Consider the following 15,173-nt stretch of genomic DNA (forward strand, 5'->3'; position numbering starts at 1 on the left):
GCACCGAAACAATTTTTCACATTACTCCTGTATTAGCTGTTATTATATATCTAACATATAAAGCTCATTCTAACCACTGACTCACTGATATTAATGTTCGGTACCATCCGGGTGACGTAGAAAGCTGAAATTTTGCGTGCCGATGGACTTCGAAGCCGATACACCCAGGAAAAAAAAAACACATCACAGAACCGTCGGAAAACTTCAGTAAATGAAAATATAAATAAATGAAAATAAATAAATAAATGGAAAAAAATGCAGGTGAGTGACCTGAGACAATGGGGAAGCACAGTTCATTTTAGCTTACAATGTGTAAGCATACCCTGCTAGTATATATATATATATATATATATATATATATATATATATATATATATATATATATATATATATATATATATATATATGTCTCAAAAAGTGGTAATTTCGAAAATGATGGTTTGAATTTAATTTATTGTTCACATATTAAAGGACTTTGTGCCTGTTTGTTCAGTTGAGGTTTCCTTTGAAAGACAAAGTAAGAGAGATGGAATTACATAGTTTTAAACCAGTTTATTGCTGTTGTAGAATCCTAAGTCGACTAACTGCTGCCAGCTTGCAAGTGCAGGCCAAAGTACATTATCGCTTCCATTACATTCAAATTCCTTTAAAACCTTTTGGTCAAGGCACTCCATGAGAATGTCTTGTATTCGCCTCGGCCTTTCGCCGTGATGCCGTTAAGTGCATCTCACTTTTCAGCAATGGATGTTCCTTCCAGATCTTACCTGCCGTGCGACAAAACATCGGAGAAGCTTCCGATGCGCTTGCTTGCAGTTTGTGTTCCCTTTTTATGACCACCACCACCACCACCACCACCATCTGAAAATGTTGGTGCATGATCTCTGGATTCCTTTGAAAGTGTTTCTTGGGTTCCTTTGAAAGTAAAACAAAGACAAAAAAAAAACAACTGTTCATTTTTAATTTGTTGTCTTTTTGCTGGCGACAACATTTAGGAAACAGCTTGTGAGAAAATTTGGGGGAAAGGATTTGACAGCCGTGTGTGTGTGTGTGTGTGTGTGTGTGTGTGTGTGTGTGTGTGTGTGTGTGTGTGTGTGTGTGTGTGTGTGTGTGTATACGTACAAGTATGCAGATTTTTGGTTTTTGGTTCTATGTCCATCTGTCCATCTTCCCCTCGCCATGTTCCCCGTCCCATCCCCATCCCTCTCCCTTCCACAGTTCACCTGTGTCTGTTCCCCAATGTTTTGTCCCTTCCACTCCCGCCCCTCTTGTCTCATGCCTCCTTGCTGTGAGTTGTGTGTTAGCTCTCATACGAGCCTCGACCAAGGTATACAAAAAAAAAAAAAAAAAAAAAAAAAAATAATAATAATAATGTAAGATTTTGTTAGCCATGGCTGCTTCTGTATGTCAGATTGAGAAGAAAGTGTAAGCAGAGGAGGGAATCTGTTTTGGGGTGGAATGGGGGGTGATGGTGGTGGTGGAGGGGGTGACTAAAAAGAAATCGAGCTTCAGGAATTTTTTGACTAAATAAACTTAGAGCTCCCAGTTCCCAGCCTCCTAGGTTTGCTCGCACCGTTTCCAGACTACAGGGTTTGTAGCCTCAAAAATAGTGTCCAAATGACACCAAGCTCTGAATGATCATTTTGATCATCAATTTCAGTTTGATATGATGTTGTGATATCGATTCTTGTTTCTCCACTTTCCACCCATTTCGCCGCACGTTTTTGTAGCAATTCCATCACAAACATTGCTTTTGAAAACTTTACTTTTAACCATATTTTTAATTTACTTAGATGCCTGAAAGGGCACACGGCTAGATTACAACATTGAAGTCATTGTTTTCATGGGGGAACCAACCACATCTTTGTGACATCGTTCTTGATTCGTCACTCATCGACGATGAAACCGCTCACCACCTCAACTCTCAGGGGGAACAGTGGATCCATTCCACTCCACTCCACTTCATGCTGATGACAGACAGTGATTCATTAACACACCCATATGTTAATTTTCTTCTCGAGGGAGTTTGGAAGGTAGCTGTCAATGCCATAAAGGCTTTTAAAACCTGTAAGCTCACTGACAGCAGCTGATGCTTGTTCTATCTTTCACAGACTGCAACGAAGAAAAAGTTGCATTTTAACAAATTGTTGCTGGAATGTAATCGGGGTTAATGGGAGTAATATAGCCTACTTATGCCATTAGTAAATGTTGAGCATAAAAGTACGGTATATATGTGGAAATAATAGGTCATGTGTCGAAGAATGTACTGCGAGCTGATAATCGTGATTGCCCTCCCCCTCTGTACGTGTCTAAACCGCCACTATCCCCCCTCCCCTTCTTGACTCTGTAAATCATTCCTTTGTTATCTGTCCATATGTGTTTACCTGAACAAAATACCGACAGTCGCTCCATTGAGGGCGGGGAGTTCCCGTCTGAGCGTGTCCAGGATGTTCCGCGGCCATGCACTGAAAGGAGGACCTGCCAGACACCGTGGCAAGGGTGAGCGTATCGCGGCACTAGTTCATACCTGTGGAGAAACAATCGGCGCATGGTCGCTTGTTGAATATACCCAGCAGGAGCAGCTCAGACCACCAAGGAGTTGATGTGTGGATAGGGTTAGGAACAGACGTGTTGAATTTAAATTGAATCAGATGTGGCAATAAATGGAAATTGTTGCCCCAAGTTTGCCGGCTCGATGGCAGGAGATGCCATTTGTATTTTGCCGGTTCCATTCCGAGCCCGTTTACAATCCCGTGCAGACACAGGAAACTTGCTAATATGAGCAATGAGACGTGCCTACAGTTTGCTATGCAAAACTCTGCATACGCAGAAGTGGCGACATTTAGTTGGTGGTGCAATATATAGATTTGTGATCATTGGCGTTTTCATAGAAGAAAGAATCTTTCGATACGGAATGCTATTCCCATCTGCAGAAGCAGACTTCGTGGCCTTGGTGTCATGGGATATGCAGGGCAGCATCATTGGCTGATCAGCAGAGGTGTGGGGTAGCTGCGTTGCTATTGAACCATTAGAAATCGGGTTGTGGTGCCATGTATTTGGCGGTAGGGGAGGAGGGGGGGCGAGTTGGCATGCACATTTTGACCATTTCTGAAAAAGCTGATCATTTACTCCACAGACATTTTCTTCCTTCCCCATTCGGCTCGTTCTTCTAAAGTAGGGACACTTCACTATGAAGCTCTGTATACCCGAAACATCGTGGATTCTTTCCCGCATTCCATGCTTACCCTTCCTTCCACCACACCTCCATGTGTCTCATATTCAAGGGTATTCGTGTCAAAAATTCCATTGAAAATTTAAACACGGTATGGGGAAATAAAAGCACATTGTTTCAAAATCGATTACACACTTCCCTCCCTTGGGGTTCCTTATACACAAAACGAAACACCCCCTCCCATATATATATATATATATATATATATATATATATATATATATATATATATATATATATATATATATATGTATATATATATATATATATATATATATATATATTATCATCACACCATTTGAAAGCCTTTATCCCTGAGCAGGGGTCAGATTTGTGGGCTCCAATCATGGTACCCTTTCTTGTGGAAATGTTTTTACGGCCGGATGCCCTTCCTGACGCCAACCCTTTAGTCGCCTTCGACCCGCAGGGATAATTACCAGTGTACTGCTGCTCATTTCGCCGACATTCGGAAGGATGACAGGCTGAGTCAACCCCCCTGATGCTAACTCAGTGACCAGCAGGGCTTGAACTCAGGATCCCCGTGGATCCCAAGCCACCGCCTTTACCACGAAGCCACGCCAGGCTCATCCCTCCCATATACATATACATATACATGAAGACCATAAGGGGAAAACCAGAGATGTCACTTTTTATAAATTTCAGGGTTATTGCACCTGCCAATAGTTGGCAACATCAGGTTTCCTCTCACAATATTACTTTAACAAATAACCAGGGGTGTCACATAATTTATATGGTATAAAGTTTAGCTGTGCAATGAAAAAACAAGTGTTGTCAAAGCTGAACAAGTAGAAACCCAGATTTGTCAGTACTTTACTCCTGGTTATCTCCCTTTCATTCATGTTAACTGTTCCACCATAATATTCAGAGTTGAGAAACTAAAAAATGAAAGGTTGTAAAACTTTCACAGCATAAACTCTGAGCACTACAATGGCCTATTTGGTTATATCGTGGGCTCCGTAGTTGGTGCATATCGTGATTCAAGCCTGGTCAAACCTTTATTGTGACTTTTATGGGACCCACGCCGTGGCTTAATGGTTAGCGCGTCTGAGTACCCATCCTCATTCGATGTACCCACCGCCCAATCAACCTGCTTAGGTATATGAGGGAGTCACATGAGGTGACTTCGGCTATCGCGGGGGTGGTTTATCCTTGGTTTCCTCCCGGTTTTCCATCATATTAAGTAGTACGGAGTAAGAAATGGAGAATCCGTCATCATATAAGTGAAATACCCTTGAGTATGGCATTGAACACCAATCAAACAAAAAAACAATGACCGTCTAATGTTGAAAAAAATAATCTGTGATCACCAAAGTCATGTAATGTATGCTAATAACCAACAAGCATGAATTTGCTACACATCCTGGGTTAAAATTGCATGGCAATTATTAAACAAGGGAATAACCAGTGATGTCAGTTTGCAACATTGATTCATTCTTTGCTCTTAAATTAAATAACACAGAAGCTTGGCAAATGCTGCATGCTTAATTTGATCGGCCAATGATCACTCTTCCTTTTACTGGAAAAGAAATCTATATGACAGTTATTAAACAGTCCACCAAAGTCTTGAAACTTTGTTTTTCAGTTTCTTCAAAATTGACTTATCCTGACATCTCTGGTTTTCCCCTTGTGGTCTTCACATATACATATATATATATATATATATATATATATATATATATATATATATATATATATATATATATATATATATATATATATATATATATATATATATATATATATATACACACACACATACACACACATCTCGGTTCAGCCATCATAGTCGACAGATCTGTTACAGCTTGCTCTACTATTATAGTAGTGATAGTTTGTGCAGGCCCATCACCACTCTCTCTTTCCTTTAAGATCTGCTGCCAGGTCCCAGAAACTGAGCACACAACGACCTTGAGCACGACCGCATCATTTGACCAGAATCCAAGTGTATATCTGGAACTGTACTTATCGCGATGAAGGCTGCATGCTATTTAACCTATAACTAGGGGCAAAAGGGATTTTCAGTGACCTGAAACCGCTGGACACACATTCTATCATCACTTCTTGGAGGCTTTTCAAGGAGTTAGAGCTGAACGGTACTACCCCACCTCCAGCTCGGACATGTGTCGCTGATTGTCCGCCCCGGTGAACACCGGTAACCCACCTGTCTGGGGGCCATTCCCCTTTCTAAGCCTGGTGTTGCCTTAGTGGTTAAGGTGGTTGGCTTGGGACCTCAGGGTCCTGAGTTCAAATCCCACTTGGCTGTTGAATTAATACCAAGTGGGGTTGACTCTACCTGTCATCCTTCCAAGGTCGGCAAAGCTTGCTGGTATCCTATGTTGGAGTGGCGACCCATCCAGGATTGTGTCCAGTAGCCAAGGAAACTGCTTAGGCAGCACCAACGCTCTGTACAGAGTATGGTCCCAATGGATGGATGGATTCCCCTGGATGGATCTGCAACCTGGGAAGGTGCTGTGGTAGCATACAGCTCTGCTTTCTCTTCAAGAACCATGGCCCTCCCTCCCATATGCACCTTGTCCATTTAACTACAACTCTTCTCCTCCTTCCTCTCCCGTGCATGCACATAACATCCGGTTGGCCCCTTGTTTTATATCTTACTGTTGCCATTTGATTATCATGCACCATTAAAGTGTGACTGTTTAGATGACAACTTGCAATCACGAAATGAAATGCAATCTGGTCTTCTTTCGCTGTTAATATCCAAGCCAGCTTTCTGCACAGTTTGGACATGCCAAAGTCATAATTCACAATACCTCAAGTTGAAACCAAATTTTTTTGTTTGAACTTCTAAAGTTAAAGTAGCTCTTCCTGTTTTTATTTTTTTATTTTTTTAATCATTATCCTTTAGGACATGCTGTATGTATGTGCGTGTGCCCCCTGCTTACCATGATTCAGGCCGAAGTTATGCCACGGTTTCAAAACATATAAGTGGGCAAATGTTTTCAACTGAATGAAAATTTGTGTCGCTTGTATGTAAAGGTAAACGATGATTGAAGGACTGTGTATTCACACAACCACACACTACAAAAATGTTCAACCACAAATTGGTCATAACTTTGTCCATAAAGTAGTTCCACTGCTGAAAATGTTTGTCGAAGTAAATGAAGTTTCACAAATTTCTCATTTCTGTGAGTCTGAAGAGTTTATTGATGGACTGAGTTTTCAATCACTGCACTTTGAATCTTAAAAAAAAACATTCCACTCATGAATAATTTTTACTCTCAGTCGTTCAACGTCTGCAGCCTTCGGAAGGAAACGTGTGGCGGCGTAACACACCTCGAGTTGATTGGACATAAATACTGTTACGCTCACGCATCTTCAACGACTGTTACCCCTCATGGGTGGGTATGGGATGAAAGTATCTCCACGTCCACTGGATTCATTTGGCATGAATCGGCATTTCAAAACACGTGACCTCTGCAAATCTGCTGACACGATTGGCCGAGCGAGCTTGTCGGCGATCCGCTTTTAAGGCGCTTTCGCACAAACCCAATCGCTACAACCGGTTGAACCCATTGAATATGATGAGCTGAGCAATTGAGCCCAAGGCGAACCTTGTCTGCGTGGAATCTGTGAGGAGTGGAGCATCACCTGTGGTCAAGTGATTCTTGTCCTGCTTACAGGGGAATTCATACATTGTGTTCCTCCAAGCCCATCCCTCGGTGTGCTGTAGTGAGAGCAGAGGGTGGTGGGCTCTTAACAGAGGAGTCCGAAGTGAAGGCCTGCTGTGCCGGTGACTGAACGGCTGCACCAGGCTGATCCATCAGCTGTTGAGTTGGATGTCAGGGGTGTTACTATCTCTATTGCTGACCCTCCAATCAACTGTGATCCACCTTCGTTTGTGGAAATGCAGACTGCAGTGAACTGGTTGAAAGGGAGTGAAGCTCCTGAGATCTGTGGCATCCATGCTGAACTTCTCAAGGATGGTGGATATACTGCACTGATGTCGTTTAATGCAGTTCTGTGCTCTGCTTTTAACACAGGCATCATCCCAATGGACTGGAAGAGGGGCTTGTTGTCCCTCTCTGGAAAGGGAAGTGCTATTCTACTCTGTGCTGTTTTGCCAAGTTGTCACTCAATGAGTGGATTTTCATTTCCAGTTGTTACTGGAATTTGTCAGGGGTGTGTACTGGCCCCCACACTTTTCAGCGCTTGTATGGACTGGATTCTGGGGAGGATGTTGGAGAGATCAAGCTGCGGTACATCGTTTGGGAATGTCAACATTTCTTACCTTGATTTCACAGATGATGCAGTCATCTTTGTGGAGACTCTGGATATCCTTTTAGGGGCTGTCGAGGTGCTGAATGAGGACCCGGAGCGACTTGGATTACGGGTTTCCTGGGTCAAAACTAAGATCCAGGCTTTCAATGACACCTTGGATGCTGCCATGTTGTCTGTACCTGTTTGTAGTGAGGATTTTGAAGTCACGGAGAGATTCACTCACCTTGGCAGCGATATTCATGTCTCTGCTGGTTGTGAGCCAGAGGTCAATAGACGTCTGGGTCGGGCCTGGGGAGTCATGGATTCACTGGAACATGGCGTGTGGCACTGTCGGTACCTGTGCAGGAGGATGAAAGTCCAAGTCTTCAGGTCCTTGGGGCTTCTAGTCTTGCTCTAAGGATCTTAGACTTGGACTCTGACCAGGGATCTAAGAAGGAGACTTAATTCCTTTGGTACCAGGTCCCTTCAGAGAATCCTTGGCTATTGCTGGTCAGACTTTGTGTCCAACGAGCGGTTGCTGAGAGAGACTCAAATGAGATTTGTTACCTGCATAGTCCGTGAGCATCAGCTGCGGCTGTATGGACATGTGGCTCGTTTTCCTGACGCTGATCCTGCTCACCAGATTCTCTCAGCGAGGGAGTCTCATGAGTGGAGGAGGCCAATGGGCCGACCATGTGCCTCATGGTTGCAGCAGGTTGATCGGTATCTCAAGGAGATGGGGATAGGCCAGGCAACTAATGGCGAGATGGAGGCCCCTAGAGTACTGACAGAAAGTGGATGCAGTGACGCGCTGCTCCGGTGCATGCTCCCATACCTGACCTTCCTGCAACAATATCATTTGCGCAGTCAATTGCATAAAAGACACCAAATGACACCATGAGACCAATTTTTTCAATCTGACGGTTATGTGAAATGATGGGGGTAATATTTAATATATATATTGTTGTGGTTACCAAATTCGCAAACCACCATTCAGGTCCCTTAGGTGAGGTATCTCGGCAAGTATATGTGTAGTTAGGCCCAAACCCGTTGTCTAGTGGGAATACATGTCATTTATGCGTGCTGCGACTCTTCAGGATAGCCGTTTTTCTTTTACTATCTTTATTTTGGACCAACCGCCATGATTACCACCACAACCACAACATCAACCACCAACCACAACGCCGCTTCACCACAACCGCCACGACCTTCCCGTCACACCTCGCAACCGTAGCATCGCCACCGTTCTTGCCCCGCTGTGGGTACCGGTGTTGGACTCGTGCAGGGCGCGCGTCGAACAGCGGGTACAAAATCACGGATTTTGTGCTTCAAAAACGGATCAAAAACGACACACGCCCACTTTTTGCCGTCCAATCGGTGAGCGAGGGGCGATTTGGCCCCGCCTCCAGGACGATCGATATATGCAAATTTGTGGATCAAAAAGTCTTCACGCCCACTTTTTCTCGGGCCAATGGGGAGCGAGGTGAAAGGTCAAAGGGAGGGGGTCAAAGGCGAAGCTACGGGGGGATAAAAGGACCGTGTTCGTCAGTCAGAGGAGAGTCCAAAGAAGAGTCGACAGTCGGAGAGTCGAGAGGCGGAGAGTAGGGAAGTCCAGAGGCGGAGAGGCGGAGAGTAGGAGAGTCGGAAGCAGAGGGTCAAGACTTCGCGGGCGGTGGAGCTGCTCGTCGTGTGCGTTGGAGTCGGAACGGAGGGGACGAGCTGTGGAAAGGCGGCGACACCAGACGAGGGGGTGCTCGCGTCGTGCAGGGAGCTGCACCCGAGGGAGGCCGACAGCGCGACCTGGCCGAGGTGGAGACGCACACCAGGGATAATAAAGATCCTCTATACCCCGAGCATCAGCAACCCCTCCCTCTTTCCCCCCGCGCTGAGATAGTGCGACCAAGGGGACCCCTTTCCCACCCCCTGCCAGACACTGTCCGCGAGGTCCGCGGAGTTGGGGCGCCATCGCCGCTCCGCGTCTCATCACCAGACGGGTAGGCGCGACCCGGTCTCGGCCTCAGGCCCGCCTCATTCTTGGGGGTATTCTTTTCCTTGGTTTTGGGTATGTGTTGTCGGCGCCGTCTGTGAAGTAGAATTGTATAAGTGTTGCCGTGTGCTCGGTAGTCGGTATTAGCTCTGCACTGTGTTTTCACTTTTATATTTGCTTTTTGTGTTAATGGAATTGTGTTTTTTCTGTGTGCTTTTGGTGGAATTGTATATGTGTGCTTCCCGTGTGCCGCGAATAAATGTGCTTTGTGTTGAACTGTTTCCCGCTTCGCTTCGTCATTTCTTCCATTGAATCCTCATCTTGCTTCACGTAAAGGGTTGGTAGTGGGCTGAATACGCCCGATAATTAATCGAACCGTCGAGGTCGACGATAACACCGCTCGGTTATTCTGATAGTACGGAACGGGTCGCTTAAGTGGCCCGTGTCCGAAGTCGACCTGCGGCGAGGTGCGATCGCCCGGTCTACCCTCCGCGTGGGTACTTAGGTAGGTCGAATCTGGCGAGCAACCCTATCCCACGCGGGGGCTGATTGGCTCGATCGCGGTGAGACCGAAAGGTCCACCCGTGACTGGTTCCCGGCGTTAGTCCGAGAGGGTCACGACTGGATTGTCCGTCCGGTGGGCGACGTGCCGCGATTCGAGTTACGTGGCCGTCAGCACGCCGGCGGGCGCGAATACCGCAACACTGGTGTCAGGTCGTGCGATACAAACTCATCGCCCTCCTCGCGGCACTGGTATCGGAGAACAGGAAAACGGGCTCTCCTCTCTCCGGCTAAATTCACGGGAATCGGTCCAGGGGTGAGAGAAGCGACCCCCGATTCCCTCCAAATTACGAGCGAGCGAAATTAACCCTTTGAGAGAAGCAAGATGGCGTCTCAAGGCGAGCGGGAGCCGGGGGTATTAGAAATGTATATGTGTAGTAATGTAGGATCCATGGTCCAGGATGGAATCCCCGAGCAGGAAATGTTGATTGTGCAGGAACATGAACTCCCCCAACTGAACCCAGAGTTCGAAATGGGCGCAGTGGCTGGGGTGGCGGACAAACGGCCCCCACGTGCGAATTCGCCCACGGATCGGACGATGGAAATGTTTGAGGCATTGATGAGGAAAATGGATGCGAATAGACAGCAAATGAACGGAATGGAAACAAACATGAAGGAGGAAATGAAAAAGTTCCGGGGTGAGACGCAGAACATGGGCCGATGCCTGCAGGCGGGCATGAAGGCCGTGACAAAGGAAATAATAGTTGAGACAAGGGAGGTAAAGGGTGAAGAGTTGGCAGAGACACGGGAGATAGAAAAAATAGAGGAGAGACTACACGAGGAAGACGGGGTAAGTGACGCGCACACACACACGGAGGGAGTGGAGGGTAATGGGGGTGAGCTGGCGGACTGGGTAGAGACCCAGTGCGAGCACCTGGATGGCCTCCTCCAGGAACGAGGGGAGGGAGTATGCCCCCTTGAGGCGAGTCACGACCAGGTGAGTTCGGTCGTGCTTTGCGAGGTTGAGAGGAGGAGTGCTGTGAACGGGTGCACGGAGAGCTTGGGGGGTGCAGAGGCCCCGGAGACCCTTGTGGGGACACAAATCCCCAGTGTGGTTGTCCCTGTGTGTGTGGTGCAAGGTGTGAGTGCGGCACCGTGTGTGGAAGCGACCCCGTGTGTGAGTGAGGCCGTGTGTGTGAGTGAAACGGCCAGTGTGAGTGAGGCACCGCGGGTTAGTGCCCCCGCGTGTGTGGATGAAACGGCCAGTGTGGATGAGGCACGGAGTGCGGATGAGGCACCGCGGTTAAGTGCCCCCGCGTGTATGAGTGAGGCACGGTGTGTGGATGAGGCACCGCGGGTGAGTGCCCCCGCGTGTGCAAGTAGTATGGTTTGTGTGAGTGGTGAGGAACCGTGCGTAAGTGAACGGCCGTGTGCAAGGTCGCTGTGTGCCAGGGAGACCGTGTGTGTGAGAGAGCGGTATGAGAGGGAGTTGTCGGTTGGCATGCGGGAGCACGCAGCCGCGTCTCCCGGTGTGAATGTGATGGTGTGGACTGTGTGCGTCGTAACACGCAGGTATGCGTGTGTGGAATGGAGACGGAGACGGCGACATGAGAAGAGAGAAAGCCGAGTAGCGGCTGTAGCTGTTTCGAGGACCGTGCCGGGTTCACCCAGCAGTGAGCACGCGGTTCGTGCTGTGCAACGCACGAGACCACCACGTGCTCGCTTGCGCGAGTGAAGTCCCGGTCCGGAAACGCCAGCGGTGGATTTGCCGATCCCGCGGACGGACAAAGTTTAGGCAGGTAAATGGATTTGGACCGGACGGGTTCTCCACGCGATCGTGTGTGTTCAGCTCCAACGGGCAAAGCACATGTGTTCGCGTGGGGAACCCCTCGAGACGTGGGGCTTGTGTTTTTTTTTTATGCGCACGGTGACGTCATGGCTGCACGTGTGGTTGGAATCCGGCAGGAGGGGTATCTCTGCCGGATGGTACCGTCCAAGGAGGGACGAGGAACACGTGCAGCTGCATGACGTCACGGGCAGGTGTAAAGTGCGCGAGCTCTGAGTTGCCGCGCAGGTGCTGCGCATGGGAAAAAAATAAAAAATAAAAAAATAAAAAAGCCTCACTTTCGGGTGAACAGGATTCCTGGGCAAGGGGTGGAAGACCCCCTTGACCCGGGGCACAGGATGGAAACTAGTTAGGGGGAAGGGTTAGCTTAGTTAGACCGACTTCATGGGGCAGGGGTAAGTCCTCATGGAGTCCGTGGAATGGATTAGGTAGAGGGATTTAGTGAGCTTTAGGTTGGGAAATAAAATAATTAATGGGATGATTTGGAGACAGTGACAGACTTGTGAATGTGTAGAGGGGACGTAGCTTAGCTACGTAGGTTAAATGGAACGTGCTATAGTTTAAGGGACGACGTGGGAGCACGAGTTAGTTAGGGGAGGTAGTTAGAAGGATGGCAGAGTTCGGTGGTGTGTGTGTTGAAGAGTTGGTGAGTGAAGTGGAAGCATGTGCTTGGTGAGTGAGTGAGGCCAGCGGGTCTGTGTGTGTGGAGCGAATGGGAATGCATGGTGCGATGAGTGATTGGGGGGAGGAGTGACTCCCGCCCAAGGGACCCCGGGGTCAGTATAAAGTGAGTTAGCTGGGTTAGTCAAATTGAAAAATGGAGGTCGTTTTGTTGTTGGTGGGAAAGTAGGCTCGAGACCCATTTGGAGGGGTGCAGGAGCCCTGTTGACGGGCTTGGGAGCGTGGCTGCGAAAGGTGAGTATCGCTGAGTGGGTACCCCGGGCACCAGGCTAGTCGGCCGCGGTAGGCCAAGGGCCCATGGGGGGCCGGGATAGCGTAGTGGGCACGGGTGCGCCTGCTTGGTGCGGGGGCCCGGGGCGCCATTAGCCGCGTGGGCAGTGTAGTGGGCACGGGTGACCCTCGGAAAGGGGCCCGGGAGGCCGGCCTGCCACGTGTGCGTTTCAGAGGTGCCATGGGGGGCACTCCCCGGTGTTAGGGAGCTGGTAGGCTCGGAGGCAGTGTAGTGCCCGGGGGTGCCATAGCGGGAGAATCGGCAGAGGGTCGTGCCTGCCAAAGGGAGCCACGTGTCCCAGCCAGGAGACCGTGTGAGGGCACGGAGAGAAAATTGGGGGGCGAGGCCCGAAATTGAAAGGACACCAACACAGGCGACGGGAATCTGGGTTGTTAGAACCAATAGTTTAAGCGAGAGGCGCTTGTTGAAAGCCCCGGGGTAGTTTAACAGTTAAATGGTTAGGGTAGATTAGGAGATGTACCCCTCCGCACCATCCATCCCCTCGCTGTCGTTGTGGGCCGCTGGACCCACCTTGGGTTAGATCGCCGAACTCTGGGGAGGCCATTCTGAGGCTTCGTTGGGCCTCGACACAGGACGTTAGCTCTCCCTTATTCCCCTCCAGGAAGGGAACGTAGGGGTTGGGAGTAGGCTAGGTGACAGGATAGGGTAGCCGAACAAGGACGATAAAGGGGGTTAGGGGACGATTTATAGTGGGGGAGTAAAAATAAAAACAACAAAAAAATAAGTTGGGGCTAAATTGGGGTTTGACAAATTAAGGGAGTGGGTATGTACAGTGACAGGCAAAGGCGATAGGTTGGGAGGGAGACAGGTAGGTAGGTCCGAGCCCGCCTTCCAAGTGGCCAGCACCACCGCACTCCCTCCACCAACCTCCATTGAACGGCAAAGGCTGGCCAACTTCATCGGCTGGCCGTGTTTTGCTTCAAGGCGGAGGCCGGCCAACTTCATCGGCAGCTGTGTGCTGCAAGGCCTGTGCCGGCCAGTTCATCTGCTGGCTGTTTTTCTTCGAGGCCTGTGCCGGCCTGGTTCTGCGGGCTGTGTTTGCCTGCAGCGGCCTTCTTCTGCGGGCTGTGTTTGCCTGCTGCCTTTGCCATGCCATGCCCACTGCCCATGTTCACCAGCCCCGTTCAATTTTTGCTTTGCCCCCCCCCCCCTGTTCATTTCCATGTGCGCCAGGATCCGCAAGGCAACAGTTTGCAAGCTGCGAGAACTGCCCTGTTGGCAGCTACAACACGGGCCTGCAGTGGCGGCCCGTGCACCGTGTTTGTGTCCATTCATGCATCATTCGTTGTGCTCATTGCGTGTGCCACTTGAGCTGGCACGGAGACTGCGTTTGTGCAGCCCATGCACCGTTGTGGTTCACTGCGTTCAGTTCAAAAGGGAAGGCCTTGGACTGCGTGTGAGCAGCCAGCCACGTTCCCTGTCACCTGCATTGTTTTGAGCCAGAGACTGCATGCGGGCAGCCTGGCTCCCTGCTAACTGCTTTTCTTTTGCAGAGTTCAATGATCCTGGGCCATGGTTTAGTGTAAAATTTGTAAGTTAAGGTTAAGATGTACTGTAAATATGAGTGCGTCCCCGGCATGTATGTCTTAGCGCCGGCAATTTTATTTAAGTCGTCCGTGTGAGTGAGTTTGTTTAGGTAGTTACGCAGCCCTCAGGTTATTTATTTTGGGGGACACGAATACCATGAATGTCGCACTCAGGGATCCGTAGGTAAAATGTACTAGGGGAAAACTACACATGATGGCACACGAAAATTTGACGACTCGGGACGAGTCTGTAAAAAGGGAGCGGGGAAGTGTTGTGGTTACCAAATTCGCAAACCACCATTCAGGTCCCTTAGGTGAGGTATCTCGGCAAGTATATGTGTAGTTAGGCCCAAACCCGTTGTCTAGTGGGAATACATGTCATTTATGCGTGCTGCGACTCTTCAGGATAGCCGTTTTTCTTTTACTATCTTTATTTTGGACCAACCGCCATGATTACCACCACAACCACAACATCAACCACCAACCACAACGCCGCTTCACCACAACCGCCACGACCTTCCCGTCACACCTCGCAACCGTAGCATCGCCACCGTTCTTGCCCCGCTGTGGGTACCGGTGTTGGACTCGTGCAGGGCGCGCGTCGAACAGCGGGTACAAAATCACGGATTTTGTGCTTCAAAAACGGATCAAAAACGACACACGCCCACTTTTTGCCGTCCAATCGGTGAGCGAGGGGCGATTTGGCCCCGCCTCCAGGACGATCGATATATGCAAATTTGTGGATCAAAAAGCCTTCACGCCCACTTTTTCTCGGGCCAATGGGGAGCGAGGTGAAAGGTCAAAGGGAGGGGGTCAAAGGCGAAGCTACGGGGGGATAAAAGGACCGTGTTCGTCAGTCAGAGGAGAGTCCA

General features: G+C 48.8%; 1 protein-coding gene across 7 annotated transcripts in view; it reads left to right on the top strand.

Moving 5' to 3' along the window:
• LOC147020586 (echinoderm microtubule-associated protein-like 2) overlaps positions 1-15,173 on the top strand; it is a 138,681-nt gene that overhangs the window by 22,015 nt on the left and 101,493 nt on the right. The window contains exon 1 of one of the 7 annotated variants that reach the window (XM_085896039.1): positions 2,374-2,496. The exons of the other annotated variants lie outside the window; for them this stretch is intronic. Coding sequence (XP_085752165.1) covers positions 2,445-2,496 — 52 coding nt within the window. The 5' untranslated portion in view covers positions 2,374-2,444. Of the gene's footprint in view, positions 1-2,373; positions 2,497-15,173 lie in introns of those variants that run through there. 7 annotated transcript variants of the gene reach the window in all.

The sequence above is a fragment of the Eptatretus burgeri genome, chromosome 9, assembly GCF_056783735.1.
Source record: "Eptatretus burgeri isolate ZD-2024b chromosome 9, Ebu_testis_v1, whole genome shotgun sequence".
NCBI lineage: Eukaryota > Metazoa > Chordata > Myxini > Myxiniformes > Myxinidae > Eptatretus > Eptatretus burgeri.